This window comes from Struthio camelus, chromosome W, assembly GCF_040807025.1.
Source record: "Struthio camelus isolate bStrCam1 chromosome W, bStrCam1.hap1, whole genome shotgun sequence".
Taxonomy (NCBI): domain Eukaryota; kingdom Metazoa; phylum Chordata; class Aves; order Struthioniformes; family Struthionidae; genus Struthio; species Struthio camelus.
Window position 1 is genome coordinate 56,999,724 of NC_090981.1, and position 20,667 is coordinate 57,020,390.

The 20,667-nt window shown below is 40.4% G+C and overlaps 1 protein-coding gene and 1 long non-coding RNA gene across 2 annotated transcripts in view; one reads left to right on the forward strand and one right to left on the reverse strand.

Annotated features, from left to right (window-relative positions):
* Nucleotides 1-1,676: 1,676 nt before the first annotated feature.
* LOC138064116 (uncharacterized) lies at nt 1,677-8,147 on the reverse strand. The gene is made up of 3 exons (XR_011137370.1): nt 8,037-8,147; nt 3,431-3,517; nt 1,677-2,584 (listed from the first exon to the last, which is right to left on the reverse strand). It is a non-coding gene; the product is annotated as an uncharacterized lncRNA (long non-coding RNA).
* Nucleotides 8,148-8,198: 51 nt separating this feature from the next.
* LOC138064142 (Golgi phosphoprotein 3) overlaps nt 8,199-20,667 on the forward strand; it is a 34,583-nt gene continuing 22,114 nt past the window's right edge. Inside the window, exon 1 of the mRNA XM_068925377.1 lies at nt 8,199-8,694. Coding sequence (XP_068781478.1) covers nt 8,482-8,694 — 213 coding nt within the window. The 5' untranslated portion in view covers nt 8,199-8,481. The remainder of the gene's footprint in view (nt 8,695-20,667) is intronic.

A 20,667-nucleotide genomic window follows, 5' to 3' on the forward strand; every position in this document is an offset into this window, starting at 1 on the left:
TACGCTGGGTGGTATCCAAATACAGAGCAGGAGGCCTTACATATTTATAGGATGTCGATGAACTAACAATGCAGTTGCTATTTATGAAAATGTATTTATTCACTTTGACAGCGGCATTCTTTTAATAACTGGCCAGCCTCAAGGACTATGTTGTGTTTGATGTTCAAATACCCTTCAGTCTATATAGCATGTACATAACATGTCCTAAGTTGCCTTTGTCCCAACAATTCATATTCTTAAGAAACTAAGAATAGAGTCTGCAGTCTAGATTTCATTTAAATATGCCTTGTAAATCTCCTGTGAAGAGATTTCTGTTTGAACAGCAGCTCTTTGCTCTCAAATGTATTAATGAATGCTTACATTGATGGTAAAGTGTTTGTCAGTGAGAAGACCCCTCTAATAGCAATCAGTTAGAAATGGCCTAGTGAAAACATTATTTTACAGTATTGAAGATAGTACAGATATAATCCAGCGCAGAACTTGCCCAAAGAAAATCAATCAGCTTTTAGCTTGTTTTAAATTTGTGAGAAAATGCTTGTGGGTCAATCTTCTCAAACTTTTTGCTCTGCAGTCAGTTGGAGGCACCTGGGGTACAGGTCACAGCACAAAAGTGGCAGCATCTCATGGGGTGCTCTGTTACTGAGCTGAGAGTCCCACTTCTGAGCCTCCCTGCCCCTCCTGTGAAGGCACGTGGTCCTGTCTGTACGTGCTCCCACTAAATAACGTCTTCTGCAATTTTGTTTCATGCTCAGGCATAACCAAATCCCAGTTAAGTCTCTAACAGGTCATGATGGCAAGGACTGTGCGAAGAAGTCCACAAGCTACTAAGATACAGTGCGCTGGAGCAGCCGGGAAGAAGTGTGACATCTCACCAGATTTCATTGTTTCATGGGTTCAAAGCCGACTTTAAATGTAACAGATCTAGGTAGGCGCGCTTACGCTCTGTTTTGACCCTTGGATGAATTGAGGAAAACCGTGCACCAGAAATATATGAATGCTTTATCTATGATTGCCTATTATATGGTTTGAGCTCCCTGGATAGCAGGTATTATGGAAAGTATTACTGTCTGTGCCAAACTTAAAAACCTTCTAGCACTCACGGATTCCTAATCAGAAACTCTTCTACACACCAGTGAGTTAGATGTGATGACAGCCTCCTGGCTGCCATTGGAAGTACAAACCACCTAGCGTAAGCAGAGTCTACAGCCTCTGCCAGGACTACAACGGGCATTTCAATACATTTGGCTGATTTCTCACGCACAAGGTAAAGAGTGAACGCAGCTTTAGCTCCTTTACAACTGTCTTTAGAGAGGCTTCGAGATGGCTGCTGCCATTTCTAAATTTTTCTTCCATTTCCCCTCTCCCAACTGCTCACCCACCTGTGCTGAGTTTATATGACCGCTAGTTCCTGGAATCTTGTGTTTTTCTCCCTAATTTACCCCGTGTCCCTGTTTGCCTCACATTTACTGTGTTCTAAAATTACCACTGATTATTTGATTCTCTTTGTGTGGCTCTTCAGTCATAAGGAAAGGATGAAAACATACCAAAAGTAATAGACGTTTACTATATACATATTTGTGAATGAACCAGAGTTCTCTCTAATTTGACAAAAAAATCTACTGTTGTAATCACTATTTTATCTTGTAAATTACAACTCTGTGGAAACATTTTCTTTTCACCATCTGGCTTTACGTATTTTTTTAATGAGTTGATGAGTATTTGTATACTTTACAAGGAACAGATAGTGAAGAATTTGTTACATTAGGAACTGAAACAAGGATTTTTTCAAAACTGCATTTATATGAAATTCATTGCATTAAACATTGACAACATTTGACAACAAGTTGTCAAAGTACTAACGACAGTCAGTTTGGGTGGTGGTTGCATGACACGGGACTTCCACCTCATTTTATGAAATGAACATGTGTGAAGAAAGCTGCACATTTTTCCTAGTGATGCTGATTGAACCACGATGTAGAAATTGAAGCATCTTTATTACAAACAGCACCTTAACTGATATTTTTGTCCTTATGTTTTCAGTGTTGTACTTGGAATATTAAAATGGCAAGTACAGATTCTTGCTATTGAATAGTATCACTCAGATGATAGCTATACAGGGAGGAAGATCACAGAATCACAGAATCACAGAATCGTTTAGGTTGGAAGGGACCTCTGGAGATCATCTAGTCCAACCTCCCTGCTCAAGCAGGGTCACCTAGAGCATATTGCCCAGGATCACATCCAGACGGCTTTTGAATATCTCCAGCGAAGGAGACTCCACCACCTCTCTGGGCAACCTGTTCCAATGCTCTGTCACCCTCACAGTGAAGAAGTTTTTTCTCAGGTTCAGATGGAACTTCCTGTGGTTCAGTTTCTGCCCATTGCCTCTTGTCCTGTCGCTGGGCACCACGGAGAAGAGGCTGGCCTCATCCTCTTGACACTCCCCCTTCAGATACTTGTACACGTTGATGAGATCCCCTCTCAATCTTCTCTTCTCCAGGCTGAACAGGCCCAGCTCTTGCAGTCTTTCTTCATAGGAGAGGTGCTCCAGCCCTCTAATCATCTTGGTAGCCCTATTAAGATGCTATTAAAATAACAAAGATTACAGGAACTAGCAATCATCTGAACTCAGCAGGTGATGAGAAAATGAGAGGATCTGGAAATACGTGATATAAAAGGAAACCTTTCTGAAATGAGCAAGTGTGAATGCCACCTTTGCACGTCTGCCTTTTGTTTTCCTAAAGTGTCTGTCACTCTGTCTCTAAAAACCCCCACAATTTATTGGTTTGTATATATAAAAATTAAAGGCAGTACTCAATTTTAACTCAAAGCCCCTTGAAGTTAAAAGAAATCTTTTTACTGACTTAGTGGATGTATCAGACTGTATCTGGTTTTTTTATGAGCTAGGTGTTAACAGCTGGCACCGTGCCACTAAAAGTAATTTGCAGCTTCATGCTATCCTGAACCAGTCTAGGTCAAATATGGAATAACTCTTCGTATTTTTGAGAGGCCTAAACCATCATCCTTAAGCCACTTCTTTGGGATGATTTAAAAAGAGGCTTATTAGAAAATATGTATTACCAAATTTCTGCTTTGTAAAGTGATAACTTAAACAATGTCTAACTACTGGGCTTTAAAAGCTGTGAAAGCAGGGCTTTGTTGTATGGACAGAAAGAGCCATTTCAGTGGGTCTTTTCTACTTAAAAAGATTTGCTGCTAGTTTTGGAAACTTCAGTCCAAAAACCACCAAAAAAATTCCAGCTAGACTAAACAGCCACTAATGGGTTTATTTGGTAACCAGTACAACAGGACAAGTAAAACAGGTTTTCAGCTGAAGCTGAAAGAGAGAACAGGCTAGATAATGTTATGCGACCACTGTGTACTATCTCTATGGTCAGATGATAATTAATTTTAGTTTCTTTCCACTTACAATATCGCAGTCTACTCATTTCTCTTGTCCAATAGTCTCTCGTCTCCTCCTTCTGTCATCACTCTGTACTCCTCATCTTGATTCTTCCTGGAAGAAATTTCCTGTTCTTGGAGATCACATTGGTAATACTGGACAGAACAAATCTCAAGATATTGTGTTCCTTCAAAACGATTTCTATCATTAATGTCTGTCCTAGAACTTAAGCAGCATGCTTCTAATCAGGAAGCTTCAAGATATGATGGTTTGACCTTAAGAAATTCCTGTCCTTTGCTTCTGACCACTGGTTTCCACATTTTGTATGGCAGCTCAGTGCTCCTTCTCCAACAATACCGTGCCTATTTGTGAGGCTGCCCTGTCGAACTGAAAACTGAAAAAATACATAACCTTCTTTTGGACTGTTATTTTAAGTCGCATCCTTTCAGGGATCTGACACTTGTTTGTAGTGGCATAATTGGGAGTGGCAAACTCACTAAAAGGGAATGTGAAAACACAGGTAGGAACGTAAACAAGCTTTACTGGTGAAGCCCGTGGACGGTGAAGCTATATCAGAGTCAGCAGGCTCCTTCTAGCTTCTGTTTCCTCTAGAAAATAAAATTCAGTTTTCTTGCTATCGATTTCAAAACATCCACAAGGCATTAACCTAACCATCCTTCAAGAGAGAAATCTGCCTAGTAGTACCTTGTTATGATTCTGTGGCAGTAGAACTAGGATTTGTCCACTAAACTTTTAAGTTTCAGAGGATGGTACATCTATTAGATTTAGACTTTTACACATTGTAGCCTTAATCAGCAGTATGTTATAGTTGTGACATTCAAGTTACAACACCTTTGTTAATAGCTAATAGCAGGTGGCTTGCTGCTTTCGGTGTTTATAAAGTTACTCTTGGTTTGACCTGCTATCCCAACAGGCATGAGTTTCCATTTAGTCTGTTAATTGCAGAAGTGACCCCTACTTCCATTGTTCAGTAAATCACAAGACCTGCAGCTAGCACAACCCGAAGGAAGAGTCAAAGTTTCAAGCTTTTTCTATTTTCCCCTTTATTTCCACTTATTGGGAGCCTACCTGCAGTTCAAAAAACCTATGTACTTTTGAAGTCTAGTCCATAACTTAAGAATCATTAGCCACTATTACAGAAATTCTGCCAAATACTGGCTTAAGTTTAAATGAGGGTGTGTTATTGGCAAGTCAAAGACTTTTTTTTATAGACGGCAGACCTTCTTTATGCATTCTTGCTTCTTCGTCCAACATTTCAAAGATTAAGTAAGTCCATCCGTTCACAGGCTGGATGACACTGTAATTGTGATGGGACGAGGAAGGGAATTCAGTACACAGTACATAATGACAACTCAAAGCACGTGACGTATGCATAGCACCAGCCAATGCTAAGCCAAAGGGTAGGGGGCTACAGCCTTCCAAGCTCCTGGTAAAGCCACTTATGACTCAGAAATATTTTTACAATATGACTCGGTACTGCAAAATAAATCGCAGATAACAAAGCTGTGACATATACTTAGGCTCTCTCAGGTGGAGATTCAATAGACTAGGTAGAGTCCATAAAACAACAGCTTTCAGTAGTATACGAAGAATCAACACCAACGAAATCTGATGCCAGTGTGGGTTTTGTTTGCTATTGTCTGATGCAAATATTGGCTATGTCTATCAGGGTTGCAGTGATGTTAAAAAAAAAAAAGTAATTGGCTCAAAATTCAATTATAGGCATTCTTAATTTGATTCACACTGAGTTTATTAGTTTCGCTTAATGATAAAGAATCAGAACTGCAATTAGTAATGAAAAACTGCATTAGTTTGAAATCACAGTTAGTTAAACTCATGCAATTCTAAAAACTACCAAATTCTCCAGCAATGCATTTATTCTGTATGCAATTTAGTTGTATTTATGCATATATTTATAATTGTTATACTAATCTTTTTACAGAATGATAGAATAAATTATCTTCAGAGATTAGATAGATTCAGTTCCCATTAAATAGAAGGTATAATCCCTACTTTACACGATATATATGATATTAAACTTTTTTCAAAAAATTTGAACCTGGCCTGTGGTTGGGCACTATGATGCACAGTATTATTTTTATTTGGGTGAATAGCCCAGATAACATCAGCAGTATCGCTAATATGTTTAGTGTATATGCACACGTAAGCATCTAGTACCCAACTGCAAAACCTACAAGTTTATTATTTATTTAGAGCTTGAATATTTACTGATCCATTCTTCAACTGATAAAACAGAAAAGGTATTTTACAAAAAAAAAACTTGGTATTTTACAGCTGTAGGCCTTCAAACTGCATTATAGTACAGGATAACTGCCCCTTTAATAACCATCTGTGTAATATGCTGAGGGAAAAAGCTAAGTTATTACACAGAACTGCAATCTGAGTGAGATGCTGGAAATCTCATGTTATCAGTATTAAAATGATATGTGAGATTCTAAGTCAGAAAAATGACTACTTCTAATGGATAAGTAGTGTCAAATATAAGGAATTTTACAGCACACCTCATCATAATAAAATGAAATTAAAAAAATAAAATTGATCAACAAAATTAAAAATTCTACTTAACCTACAAATGATCCTAACCTGATCACTTCTGAAATAAAAAACAGAAAAGCAGGCAACTCAAAAATATATATAGCTACTGCTTTTAAAAAGCTATTTTCACAAAACTGAAAATAATGATGACTCATTTGAGTCTGAAGACCCTTCAGAAAAGGACTCAAACAGAAAAATATACATGATAATTAGGAGCTGCTAATGAACATCCAATCAGTTAAGCCCCAAAACGCAATCAAGATAAAAGACCAAACCCGTTAAAATGCCATAGTGGCGTAGTGGGAAAGTGAAAATAATTGTAATAGTCTCAACAGTGCATTTTATCGATAAAAAAGGAGAAGATTATATTGCTTTATGTAAATCTAGGAATTGAAGAAACAGTTGCAAATTAGAAGATATGATGAAAAATCTTTGGCTGATAGAAAGGAACAAGGGGTTAAATACCAGCAGATTCAAAGGGAATTCTAAAAATGATATTGCTAGAGAGAAATGTAAGAATTGTCAATAATAATACTTTAAAAAAGGCTGAAGTATTCAATAAATATCTTCGCATTTGGGGGAAATAGATGAGTTTTATTGTATGGGACAAGGATGAAATACTTTCCATTAACAGTGTACTGTTACAAGAAGAATTTAAACAGCTGTGGTAAACCTAGGTAATTTTTAATCAGCAATCTGTACACTGATTTTCAAAAGAGCTTTTCAGAACATCTTTTGATCTCTAATTATGACTTTCACTAAATCTTGGAACACTAGAAAAGTTCCAAAGGACTGGAAGAAAACTGATGTTGTAACAATATTAAAACAAAGTAAAAGGCATGACCAAAGCTAATTAGAGGCCTGTCATCTTGATTTCAATCCTCAGCAAAGTATCTGAACGGCTCATATAGGACTGTATTAATAAAGATGTGCGTATAATTACTGTTTCAGAAAACAGATTTCCAGAAAACAGGTCTGGTTGATGCTATCGTGGTATCTGTTTTTTATGCAAACGTTTATTTGATAAAAGTAATAGTGTTCATGTTATATCCTGAAGTTTTGTCTGGGCGTTTGACCTGGTACAATAAAACATTTTGATTTAAAAAAATGCGACGATAAAAAATCAAAATGGCACACTGCACAAAATGGGCTGTGAGCAACTGGCAGGCATCAAAGCACAGAAGAGGAACGATCGGCAACACTTGTGTCAGCGATTCAGGTCCTCCAGGCATCAGTTTTTGACCCTCTGCTATGCATTTTCATCAATGATCTTGAAGAAGCTATACGGAATTAGCGCCAAATAACATCAGCAGATTAGGTAAGAACTGGGGAAGCGGTAAATAACGGATGCTAGAGTCACTTGCAAAGTGACTTGGAGCTCTTGCTGAACAGGGTGCAAGTAACATATATGGCTCTCAGTAAGGCCAAACGTAAAATCCTAATCCAGGACTAAAAGAACAGGCCACGCCTGCATCGTAAGCACCTTTATCCTGCAATAAAACACGCTACGAAACATATATGGGATTCAGCCTGGCCAGGCAGGCCACGAGCTTGTGGTGTGGCACGCGCAAAAGGGCTAGCACAGTCTTTAAACGTGTAAGCAGGGGGGAAGGGGGTCCGCAGAGAAGCTGTACTGCCCCCGAGGCAAGTGTCACCAGCCAGCAGCGCCAACGCTCCCAACTGAAGCGGAGGGCCTTACAGCAGCCTTCAGACGCCAGACTGAGCGGGGGACGGCGCGGCGCCGAGGGGCCCCTCCGCCTGCTGAGGGCGAGGGCCAGGGCGAGGGCGAGGGCCAGGGCGAGGGCGAGGGCGAGGGCCAGGGCCAGGGCCAGGGCCAGGGCCAGGGCCAGGGCGCGGGCCAGGGCGCAGCCGCGCGCAGAGGCTTCTTCACAGCAAGCCGACCAGGCCTCGTGGCTGAAAACGACATCGCGCAGGCGTTAAGGCAGCGGATAAGGCACAACTTTTTCACCGTGTGATCACCAACGGGCTGGAGCAACTTGACAGAAGGTGGTGAATTTCCCACCACTAGTTTTTTTTGGGGGGGGGGGGGTGTTACCGTGACGGGCCGCGTGCGGGGAGAGCCCCTGCTTGGCGCGGGTGGAGGCCGGGCGAGAGCTCCCCGCCTCGCCGCCGCCCGCCAGCCGAGCGCTGTCCCGCCTGCTCGCCCGCCGCCCTTTCCGGCGCCCCCCCCGCCCGCCACTGCCACATCTTCCGCTGACATCCGCGCCGCCATATTGGAAGAGAAGCTCCGCCGCCAGCTCGGCCGCCGCCGCCGTAGGGAGGGGGGGGACGCCGGCCCCTCGCTGCTGCTGCTTCTTCCTCTTCCTCCTCCTCCTCCGCGGCCTGGCCTCGCTCCCCATGCCTCCCCCCGGCCCGCCGCAGCCCCGGCGCGGATAGGGCAGAGGCGGGAGCGGCCCCCGTCGCTTCTTCTTCTTCCTCCTCCTCCTCTTCTTTCCCCCGCGCTGCCGCCGAGCCCCTCTGCCCCGCCGCCGCCGCCAGCCATGACTTCCCTGACCCAGCGCAGCTCCGGCCTGGTGCAGCGCCGGACCGAGGCCTCCCGCAGCGCCGCCGCCGACAAGGAGCGAGGGGCCGGGGGCGGCCCGGAGGATGAAAGCCGCCGGGACGAGCCGGGCGACGACGAGAAGGGCGACTCCAAGGAAACGCGGCTCACCCTCATGGAGGAGGTGCTGCTGCTGGGCCTCAAGGACCGTGAGGTGCGGCCGGCGCCGCGGCGGGAGGTCGGGGGGGGCACCGGGGATGGGCTGCCTGAGGCCGTGCTGGTAGCTGAGGGGGCGCGGGAGGTGGTGGGGGCACTGGGGAGAGGGTGGCTGAGAGGGTGGTGGAGGCACTGGGGAGAGGGTGGCTGAGGGGGCGCTGGAGGTGGTGGGGGTATTGGGGAGAGGGTGGCTGAGGGGGCGCTGGAGGTGGTGGGGGCACTGGGGAGAGGGTGGCTGAGGGGGCGCTGGAGGTGGTGGGGGCACTGGGGAGAGGGTGGCTGAGGGGGCGCTGGAGGTGGTGGGGGCACTGGGGAGAGGGTGGCTGAGGGGGTGCTGGAGGTGGTGGGGGCACTGGGGAGAGGGTGGCTGAGGGGGGCAGTGGGGACACTGGGGAGAGGGTGGCTGGGGGGGCACTAGTTCTTTCAGGGGTTATAGAGAGCATTTATGGGGAAGGGGAGCTCTTGGGAGGGCATTAGCAGGGTGGAAGGGATGTGTAGGGTGCAGGTGGGATGGGGCAAGGGCACTGCTGGGTCGGCAAGAGTGTTGTTACAGGATTGGGTTTGGGACAGAGGTGTTGCTGGGGATGGGGACAGCGATGTTGCTGGAGGTAGGGGCACGTGCTGGAACAGGCTTGGGATTTTGGAGGAGGGAGAGGGCTGAGGCTTTGAATTGCCCTTCAGATGTGGGATTTGCTGAGGGGATCTGATGTTTGTAGCATCTCAAGGAAGGGAACTTCGGTTTTGGGGGAAGATAGGTGCCTTGAGAGGAGGGCCGGGGCCTCCAGACAGCATTGGTGGTTGACTTGAAGGCTTGGGTAGACCTGTGATAGTTACGCTCCTCTTGCAACTTACCTGTGGCTCTTACATGAGAAACTTGTCCGTTTTTGTGTGTTTAGTCAGACACAACTATATTGTATTTATAGGATTCTGAAATGCTTTTGGATGCTTAGCAGCCCTTTTTAGTACGACTTTTCAGTCTTTTCCAGTGTAATGTATGTGAAAAATGTGTTTGTACCTCTCTTAAAATTCAGGGAGATATATTTGACAAAAATGGGCCTTGAACAATGAGAAGCGTGTCAAAATGTGGAAGTGGCATTATTACATAATTTTGTGTTTTTATTGAATTTATACCTTATTTATTTGTCACAGAACTGTGAATAATGTTCATTGAGGGAGGTGTATTTCTACCTATGTGTTGGATCTTTGTTTCCCTTGGAAGAGGCAACCAGTATAAGAAGTATGCATACTATAGGAAACTAGTCCTGTCAGAGGAAACTGTTCAGTTTAATATAGTGCGTGGTGAGGTAGATCTCTGTTAGGTATGAGTTCTAGTATGAATGTAATTAGGGGACCTGCTCCATTTTTGTTTTGTTTTAAGCAACCTAAGGAAAACAATTTGTTGATCTCTGTGGAAAGGAAGTATCTTAAAACTGTGCATGTTCATGAGTGCAGTGTAATGGGAAATAAAGCTGCTAAGTTATGTGTTCTTTGACAGTGCATTGCATCTAAAATAAGTTTGCTGATTAATAATGAATAGGTTGAGGAACGGTTTTTCTGTTTGGCATTCTATTATTAATATGTGTAGGTGTACCTCTATCTATCTGCCAAAATAACATATTTTATTTCTCTCTCAAACTATGTTTTTAGGCTGTATTCTTGTAATCCCATTTTTGTCAGATGGACCTTGGCTCGACATTCTAATAAAGTCGGGGGATATTCGCAATGATGTGTGCTTCTACCTGTTGATTATGAAGATAAATGCTAAGATTTATGCGTACGCACATTTCTTTTTGTGCTCAACTGAATAGTTGCGTTAAAGTAAGTTAGGCATGACAAGACAAGACAGATATCTATCAGGATTGCTTAGGAGATCCTACCTTGAGGAAGATAGGATAGACTGGATGATCTTTCAGCTTGTTTGTTTGTTTGTTTGTTTTTTCTTCCTGTGTGCTAAACTGGCTGAAGTTGTGGCATTAGACTGTAAAGGATTCCAAGTTAGGGAAAGTTCCATCTCCCAAGAAAGAATATAATAGGGTACAATTGCTCCTGGTGTATAAAAAGTTAATAATTAAAAGTGGGCATAAGCAAATCCTGCTTTGCACCGGTGTGCATCAAACTTACAAATCATTCTGTTTTACCAAGTCTAACAATGGCATGCACTAAAGATAATCTTAAATTTCTTTGTATGGAAAAAATAACAAAATGAGTACAGATATTCATGAATCTTCTGGAGATCTTGCAGTAGAGAGACCGAATATAAAGAATAATAATGGCATCTCTAGGGTAGGGGTCTTTATGTGCACAAATTATAGCATACATGGTTTCTGAGGTTTCTTAGACAAGAATCACTAGGGTTTGTATTTTGGTTTTGTGTCTACCTGTGCCCCTCTCTTTTACGCTAATTAAATCTCTTTGTCTTCAGGTTTGTTTTTTTTTTAAACCTGAAAATAAAACTATGAATTCATTTTAAAATATGGATCTTTTTGTTCTCTGTTGTTCTAATGATAAGTACGCAAAGTTAATTTATCTTATGCGTTTGGCAATACTTTATGAAAAGTTTTTACCTCCAATAGATTTGATCTCCCCTGACGTTTGTGTGAGACTTTATAGTAACAGCAAGCAGAGAAGAACAATGTGTGTGAAGTATAATTGTGAAACAATTTAAAGCTGACAAAGTCCTTTCTGCTTATTCCAATAGGACAAAATAATTTAGTGTGGAGCCTAAAAATAAAAAATTCCGTGAGTCTGTGTTGGCATAAGAGCATGTTTCCCTAAAAACTCTAGCTTCTCTCTCAAAAAAGTCATTGATAACTGCCTTTTATAACTTAGCTTTGAATTTTTTGAGAGAGAAGTTTGTTCTAATATTCAACATCTGTCGATAGATCTTTACACCGTGTACAAAAATGGCTTGCGTTTATAATTGTAAGTGTAGATAGCAGAGCCTGTACTCTTAGGAGAGAATTTTTCAGGAATGTTCAGGCAGTGATGGATTGATGAGTCCCGCGTTCCTAGGAGGATGCTAGGTATTAAGTGAATCATGCGTTCAGAATATTTTGATGACTGAACCATAGCAAAACTTTTGAGTTGTTGCTCAGTTGTCACTGTAGCATTGGTTCATTGTGAATGCCCAGCTATCTTAAAAGAAAAACAGCGCTCCTCAGTCCCACTCCTACTGCTTGAACACGATTAAACGTGTTCACGCATGCCTCCTGGACTTGATCTTTTTTTTTTTTCTTTATTAAAATGTAATTTATGTATGTTGGCTCTTTGCTCTTTTTCCACTGTCTATTCCTCTTCTGTTTGTATGTTCTATGTATACATAACTATTTCTCTATTCTAAGGTCAAGATAAGTATGAGGAGTCTATTCTGAAACGTATATGTACTTGCATAAACATGATGCTTTCTCATATATAAGACGAACAAGTTGTGTTTGCCTCAAGTACAACCATTAAGTGTAGTCAAACACATGACTGAGGAGAACTTGCATTTTTGTTTACTTGCAATGGTAGTGCATTTTGTGGTAACTATGTTTGAATGTAGAATGATAGATTGAAAAACCTCATCTGACTTTGGCATACATTGTAGTGATGTAGAAAATGGGACTTTATAGATTGACACTACACCTCATATGTCAAAAGGCAAAAGAGGCAGACTAAAGGAGAATACATGCATATGCTCATATATTCATATTTGAACTTATATGCAGAATTTTCAGATCAATTGTTTAAGTACTGCAGTATCTCTACTCTGCTGTTGACGAGTTTTCCATTATGAGCATACTTACACTTCCTGGAAAAGTAGCCGTTAAGTAGATGGCTTTCTTTTGAATATGTACGTTATGAAAGTCTGAATTCTTTTGAAACCTTCTGACAAATTCAGATGTCCTTAATGCGATGTCCTTAGTGTATCCCTAAGGCTGATAGTTTATTTACCTATTTCAACTAATAGTATTTTGGTATGCTCTCAGAACAATAAAGATTAAATAAATTGACAGGTGTGGTGTCCTAGGGAGAGCAGGTAAAATACTGGAGCAAAATACATTGCTAGGATAGTTCAGGAAACATCACAAGAACACCTACAACTTATTTGGAAACTCTTCAGGAGCAAGGCTGGTAAAGGGAGTCCTATTCATCCATTTCAAGTAGAGCAATAGCCTGTTGCTATAGAAATAAAAAAAAAAAATCACTGCCATACTTAGCCGTATTAAATTAAAAATAATACGGCAATAGAATAGATCAAAGCCACAATGAAAGGGGGAGAGTTTGCTCTGTAGAACTACTAAAGCATCTGAGGCCATCACTCCCCAAAAGGATGGAGCGGTAAATATTAGAAGCTAGCTTATTTTAAAAGCTACAGCTAAAAGATGAGTACAGGCCAGTTTGTTCACTACATCTTTTCCAGACATCTTGTAACTCAATCTCATAGAAAACTGAAAGGTTGCAAGCTGGCTGTACTCTGTAACTGTTGCTCCTTTTATGCTTTTTTGGACACGTAATTCTTTTTCTCTTGGAGAGCTCTTGGTGGAAGTTGGGGACCTGTTCAAATAGAGCAACGCACCCAGCTGCTGCCATACTTTACACAAACGTGCTACCACTAATCAAATTGAAGCAGGCTACAGAGACATAGCACCTACTTCTATAGTTTAGATAATTACAGTTAATAAGATAAAGTACTTATTTGATCTGTAATTAATTCCTTATTTGCTGAAAGAAAGCTAATGTAAAGTATGCCGAGATAATGGTCATATACTGCAATCTGCTGCATCAGTAAATATTTCTGGTTTTATTTACCCTTTGAAGACGGAAATGTCATTTGTGAGAGAAAAGTAGCGTTAAACCACTGTGAAGTACAGAAGTTCTCTTGGATCTTGACTACTTGTGTTCAGCCTTCAAAAACGTAATCTATTGAAGTTTTAAGGCAATTTGAGTGTTATAGTATAGCTTTCTGTCTAAATAATTTATGTGGGGGTCTCCAGTTTGTCATATTTTTAATTGTATCAAGATAAACAAGCTATTTAGGGAGCTAGTTTACCTGCTTCAAATGCGTTGTTTTGTCGTGATCGAGTTAGTGCTAAAATGCAGTTTATTCTTCTGACAAATCTGAGTAGTAGGACTTGTTGCTGCATTTTGTATTTTAATCCTAAAGAGCGGTGTGGTTGTTTTTTTGCTTTTTTGAGACTTGAAGTAAGAATTTTAAAACTGTTTAAAATATAGGCGGTGATTCTCTGAACTTAAGATCTGTCTTTGTGAAATTTTAATTGGGATACAAAAGTTTGTCTTTTTGCATGTGTAATCATTGTAGCTTTGAGAAGTCATCTTGGTATGTTTTCAGTTTTTGAAGTTTCAGCAGTAGCCTGAATGTCGGCTCAAAAGCTCCCAAGTTTTGCTGCAAAATTTCTAGGACAAATAAGTGAAACATGAAGAGGCATCTACTGGGAATTCACGTTTCAGTTGAAGAATGATGTATGAATGTGTTGAATCCTTGACAAAGGCATGCTTTTTCTCAAATGTTCAGGGCCTAATAGCAACAAAGTGTGTAATGTCTGTGGTGAAAAATTATTTCTTTCATAGCTGTCTACCTTTTTGGTCCTTTCTTATTTCATGTCCGTACATAAATTATAGGCTAGTGGAAGATATGGGGTGAGGGGAGGGAGTACCCCAATTCTGTGTACTGTGGGATGCAGTAAAGTGCCTCCTTACAATGCTTCTGAGTAAATCCTTCTCTGGGTTCTTTGGAGGATGTATTGATTTGGAAGCAGCGTTACAGATCCAATTTGGCTTCTTACATTCGAGTGGTGTTTAGTTTTTATGGTTCTACATGCAACCAGTGTGGTTATCCATGCTCTTACCGTATGGTTGATCTGTAATCTGTATTACTTATTCATGGATAACTTGGCATGTAGTCACCTCTTTCATATCAAGCTGTCTAGTGTAGGAAAGTCAAACAAAAACTCTTTGTCAAAGCCTTCCTAGTGACACTTATCTGTTTGTTTTTCAAAGTGCTTTTTAAAAAAAGTGCAGTAACTCTTCTTCCTCTCCTACAGCAAGCTATCTTCATTAAGATTTTTGCCTAAAGTATATCTGAGAAAGTATTACTGATTAATCACTGGAAGGGAAGTAATCAGGGAACTGAAAATTAACATTTTAGATTAAGGAAAAAACACGGTATTTCTTATGTTTCAGGGTTTTTTTGATGCTAAAATAGTTCAAGTACTGCTGCTTTTAACTGAGTTAAACTACATGTAATAGGGCTTCTTTGCATGGTTAAATTGACCAGCATAACTGTTGCAAACAGTATATTCTGGAATGATTTTGGCACTCACAGAGCAAATAATTATTACAGCACATAGTCACTTCTGTGATGTATTATTGGCGAGGGGGAGGCTAGTCTGGAGTAATGGTGCAACGCAGTTTCACAGACAGTGTTCTCAATCTGTTTTGTCATAACTTTTAGTAAAGAAAGAAAAAGAAATAACAGTCAACCTGTCGTGTGCCACATAACTAGATTTTTCATGACTAACCTGCTTGCCAACAGGTTTTATGTCAACGTTATGTCAACTAATTTATTTTCTTTCCTTGCAGAAATATTACTGCAGAATGGTTGAACAATCACAAATTTCAGACATAAGGTTACACCTGAAATAGTGCACAGCTGTTCTCTTCCTTTAAAGTGCAGAACCTGTAAGCCTGGATGAATAAGAGCACATAGGTGTGTGTTACTATCACTAAGCTGTTATACATAATACTGATTTGTACTGAGACTCAGTCTTTTTTTTTCCCAGTATACTGAACAGTTATACTGAACTGTTGTATTTTAGCCACCTTTTTTTATTATTTGCAATGGACCACTAAGGTAATAAAATAGTATGCCTTGTAAACTGGCTTTCTTTTTCGGAAAGGTGTTAAGCCCTTGTCCTTTGCTATTTGTGGAATTTATAGGATTTATTCATTACGTTAGGAAATCAGGCTGTCAGCCTTCTTGCATATCTTTCTGTGTCTCTGATACTGATTTGAATCACTTGTAAGATGTCTGCTGCTATAAACTTTCTAGTCATCTGTCTTCAAAGTCTTGCTAGATAGCATCATGTGGCTCTATTAGTTATAGAGTCCTCTATAGCTGTTAGTTGAGATGTATTTTGTACACGGACTAGTATTGTACTGTGGTTTTCTGTTCAGCAAATCACTCTTGTGCAGTACAGGACTCTGCACTTACGTTTGGACTTCACTTGATTTTACACTGGTACTCTTTCATTCAACAGTCTCTACTATCTGAGAAGCTTTCAGTACATACCAGGGTGCCATTTTAGTCTGTACTCTGTATTATACAGTGGAGAAGGCAGGTATAACGTTTATTAATTTGTTGAGGTAAATGCCAGATGGTTGTTCAGTCAGTTATGCGCTAGTTAAAACTGCTTTGCCTATGCTGGATATTTAAATGCAACTTCTGCTTTAGACTGCAGTTGCAGTCTTTGTCTGGAACCGTAAATTAACAGTTAGGGCATCTTAAATACTAAACAGAAGAACTTGTTTCCTTAAATGTGAGAACAGTGTGACATGAGTGGATTTTTTTTTTTTTTTAATCTCATAGTGAAAATCTTGTGATGTGGCAGTTTCATGAGCCTCAGCTTCTTGCAGATTTTTTTGCACCTGGGTAAGTGAAACAATTGATAGACCTGTTCTGAAAGGAACAAAATGTAAAGAAACTATTGATGAAGGAGAGGAATAGGAGGAACCCTATCTAGTATGTACATCTTGTTTTAAAAAAAAAAAGTTTATTCTGGAAATCTGTGCTCATTAATGATATGATAAGTGATGCAAATCCCTCAAAATGAAACATGTTACTGCTCCCCAATTAGAAATAACACATTGCTGTACTTAATGTTTTAAGATATGGCAACTGTAGAAGAAAAGTTGAGGAGAGGCTGTATTTGAAGGCAGGTACAGTGTACTTATAGGTCCCAAGGAGAGAATTGTAGTTTTAATGGGGCCTATTTTGGTCAAAATTAACTAAGTTTTGACCTGTTATTGAGTTAGCCAATATTAGCCCTGCTTTGTGTTAGGATGACATACTAGATTTCTTACTATTTTTAAGAGGAGACACGTAGTCATTTGCAAGTTTTTGTTGTAAGCTTCTCTGTTGTTAAACTTGTATCTAAGCAGGATGGGAGCTGCTTTTGTGATCCTGCCATATGTATTTACTTTAGTAAGACTTATTTCTTCAGTGAAATATCTAATGTGGAGGATTTGAGCATCAGTTCTAATTAAAGATTTCTTTTCACATACATGTCAGACTTTATTCTCAGTGACAAGAGCTAGTAGTATAGAAGTTAATTTGCAGATTACTTAAAAAAAAAAAATCAAATACAGCTTTATTTTGCATAAACTATGGAGAATAAAGATGGGACCCTGATGGAAGGTGACTTTGCAAGAACTGCGCAAGTATTTGCTGTAATTACCTGCATGTGCAGGTCATGCCTAATCATGCCAAAAGTCACACTGTTAAGTTAGTACTTTGATACCTACATGAGCAATTGGACTCTTAGGCATTGTTTTGTTCACGGGTCTCTTAAGTGTTCAGCATTGTGCATATGTTAGTTGCCTCCTCTTCAGCAAAGTTGCATTTTTGTAGTATCTTCATTTTATTGAAGAGGTGTGTTCTATATAATATATGCCTGTATACGTGCTTAAAATGCTGGACCATAGCATTTGGCTTTGGTGCTGTCAGTAGTTGACAGCAGTTGCTGTTTGTTGTTTATTTTTAAATGCAGTGGAAGGTTAATCAAATGCCTGACAAGTTTCTTGTCAACAATATAGCACTTTGTAGAATATGCTTGCTTTCCTAAAGTGTCAGAACGCTTCAGAGATTTTCCTCGCTAACTTCCTTTCTGTGTATAACTAAACTGTAACGTATGTTCCAGTAAAGCAACTAATGATTTAAAATGCATCAAAACTTGAAAAAGAGGGACTGCAGTCAGACATGAATGTCCCAAAATTGTAGGATTCAAAATAGAAAATGTTTCTACAATTGAGGTTGCTTTTTTTTTTTTTTATTCTTTATCTGGCTATTTATTTTTAAGGATTCTTTAGGGCAGGATGTATCAGTAGATGTTCCTGTGCTGAGAAGGCAATGGCTGACTTGAAAAATTAGATTTGCAGCGAAGCTAACCAGGTACAGCTTGCTATAGACCTGTATTCTCATATGAAGTGCATGAAGAGGAATTCATATTTTTTAAAACTGCAAATGAAATGTCTAGACTTGAAATTAGATTTTTTCCCATTAATGCATGAGAAAACCTTACTTATCCCTCTGGGAGAAGTGTCTTACTTGAATATTTTAAATAATTACCAGTTCTGGGTGTATTTTTTTTATTATTACTTTTGAAGGATGACTGGTAAGAGGGATGAATATCTTTTCAGATTATTTTACCTTCAGAAAAGCATCTTTTTTTTTTTTTTTCCAAATTACGTAGGTAGATAGCGCTCTTTCTTTTACTGGATCTGAATTTTTGTACTCACTGAAAAGAGCTATTTGAAAAACGAACCTTAGGGTTTTGAATGTTAAACATACAGAATATATACAAAGTAGCACTCTTCTGAATGCGTTTCTGTCACAGGAAGCTGGGTCCTATCTTTCACCAAGCATGTTTTAAAATAGATTGGTCCAGAAAAGCAGTTAAGATCTGGCAGACAGTAGATGTGAGAACAATTATATAAGAAAAATGGAGGGGGGAGAGTGAGCTCACAAGTTTGGATCCTAAAACCTTCCCCCTATCCCTGAATTTATTGTCTTTTTATAATTTTCTAGATAATAAATTTTATTGAGGCTTATTGCTGTCAACAGCAAAATTTTTGATTTCAGGGTTATTCTCTAAATAGTCTAAACATGAGAAAAATATTTCCAGCACATTTTCATCTGTTATTGTCATTCTTGTGTCTCAGAGTTATGGAAGCTTTTGTTCTTCTCTTGGTTTTTAGGGCAGTAGAAGATGGAAGGAATTGAAAAGTAAAAAAAGGAGACAAGGCAAACTATTACTGAAGAGTTATTTAAAAAAGCATGTAACCCTTAACATTATATATTCAGCTGAATATGAATAGTGTGCGATAAGACTGCACAATTTATTGCCAATGAAAAATAGTTTGGGTCTTGCTAGAGAACATTGCCACAGAGGTGGAATTTGATTTTCAGAGTTCTACCCATGCCTATGCCCAGTATTACCATGAGGCTTCAAATAATTTTGGACATTCCAGCCTGTTTTCAACTAAAATCCTGGAGAAATTTTTCTTTTTCCTCTTCTTCCATCATAATTTTCTATTGCTTGCATCTTTTTCTCAGCTTCTTACGAATGTATTTAGTTATATGCTGGTAATAAACTTCTAATTGGATCTCACTGCAGTTTGTGGTGCTATATGTTTACAGTCTCTCTAAGGTTACTCAAATGGCTAGATAAGAACAGTGAGCTTTACTGAAGTCCACGTCAGGAACTAGATGAGGAACAATAAATACAGGTTGACTACACGACAGGAATTGAGTTGAACTAGTGTAGGATTGCCCATTATACTCCTGTTAGGTCTCATACCTGGAGTGTGCCCCTAACTGTTAGAAACTTCCTAGATTCTAGCAGAGCTGTATGCGTTGCTGATTTACCAGCTGATAAAACTAATTTCTTATTTTCCTGGTCGTCAAGGATTAGATTATCTTGCTTTAGTGGCCTATAAGAAATATACAGAAGAGTTATTCAGAGTATTTGTTAAAGTGTATTTAGCGGATTAGGGGAATGTATAGTTTTATGCAATAATTAGATTCGAAAAGCAGCCAGTATGTCAAACAGAATTATATCCATTTCAGTATTTGAGCAGATCAGAGATGTGAACAGCATGTTTGCAATGTTCTTGAAAGTTTAGCTGTAATGGCTTAATTTTAAGAAACTCTGGATCTGCTTTTCTAATATTTCTGTGCTTAGACATGCCACTCTAATCTTCAAAAAGGACATGAAGGAGGACCCAGGGAACCACAGGCCAGTCAGCCTCACCTCAGTGCTGAGGAAGGTTATGGAGCAGCTAATCCTGGATACCATTTGCAAGCACATGAAGGACAAGAAGGTGATCAGGAGTAGTCAGCATGGATTCACCAAAGGGAAAATCATGCTTGACCAGTCTGATAGCCTTCTATGCTGGAATGACTGGCTGGGTAGATGAGGGCAGAGCAGTGGATGTTGTCTACCTGGACTTCAGCAAGGCTTTGGACACTGTCTCCCATCACATCCTCATAGGCAAACTCAGGAAGTGCAGGCTGGATGAAGAGGCAGTGAGGTGGACTGAAAACTGGCTGAAGGCCAGAGCTCAGAGGGTCACAATCGGTGGCAGAGAGTCTAGTTGGAGGCCAGTAACAAATGGTGTACCCAAGATTTCGATATTGGGTCCGGTATTGTTTAACTTATTCATCAGTGACTTGGATGATTGGACAGAGTGCACCCTCAGCAAATTTGCTGATGATACTAAACTGACAAGAGTAGCTGATACACCAGAGGGCTGTGCTGCCATTCAGAAGGACCTCGATAGGCTGGAGAGATGGGCAGAGGAAGACCTCATGAAGTTCAATAAAGGGGAGCGCAGAGTTCTGCACTTGGGGAGGAATAACCCTATGCGCCAGTACAAGCTGGGGGTTGACCTGCTGGAAAGCAGCTCTGCAGAGAAGGATGCCAGAGTCCTGGTGGACAAGAAGTTGACCATGAGCCAGCAGTGTGCCCTTGTAGCCAAGAAGGGCAATGATATCCTGGGGTGCATTAGGCAGAGTGTTGCCAGCAGGTTGAGGGAGGTGATCCTGCCCCTCTCCTTAGCCCTGGTGAGGCCTTAACCTGGAGTGCTGGGTCCAATTCTGGGCAGTGCAAGAGAGATACAGAGCTAATGGAGAGAGTCCGGTGAAGATGATTAAGGGGCTAGAGCATATCTCCTTTGAGCAAAAGGCTGAGAG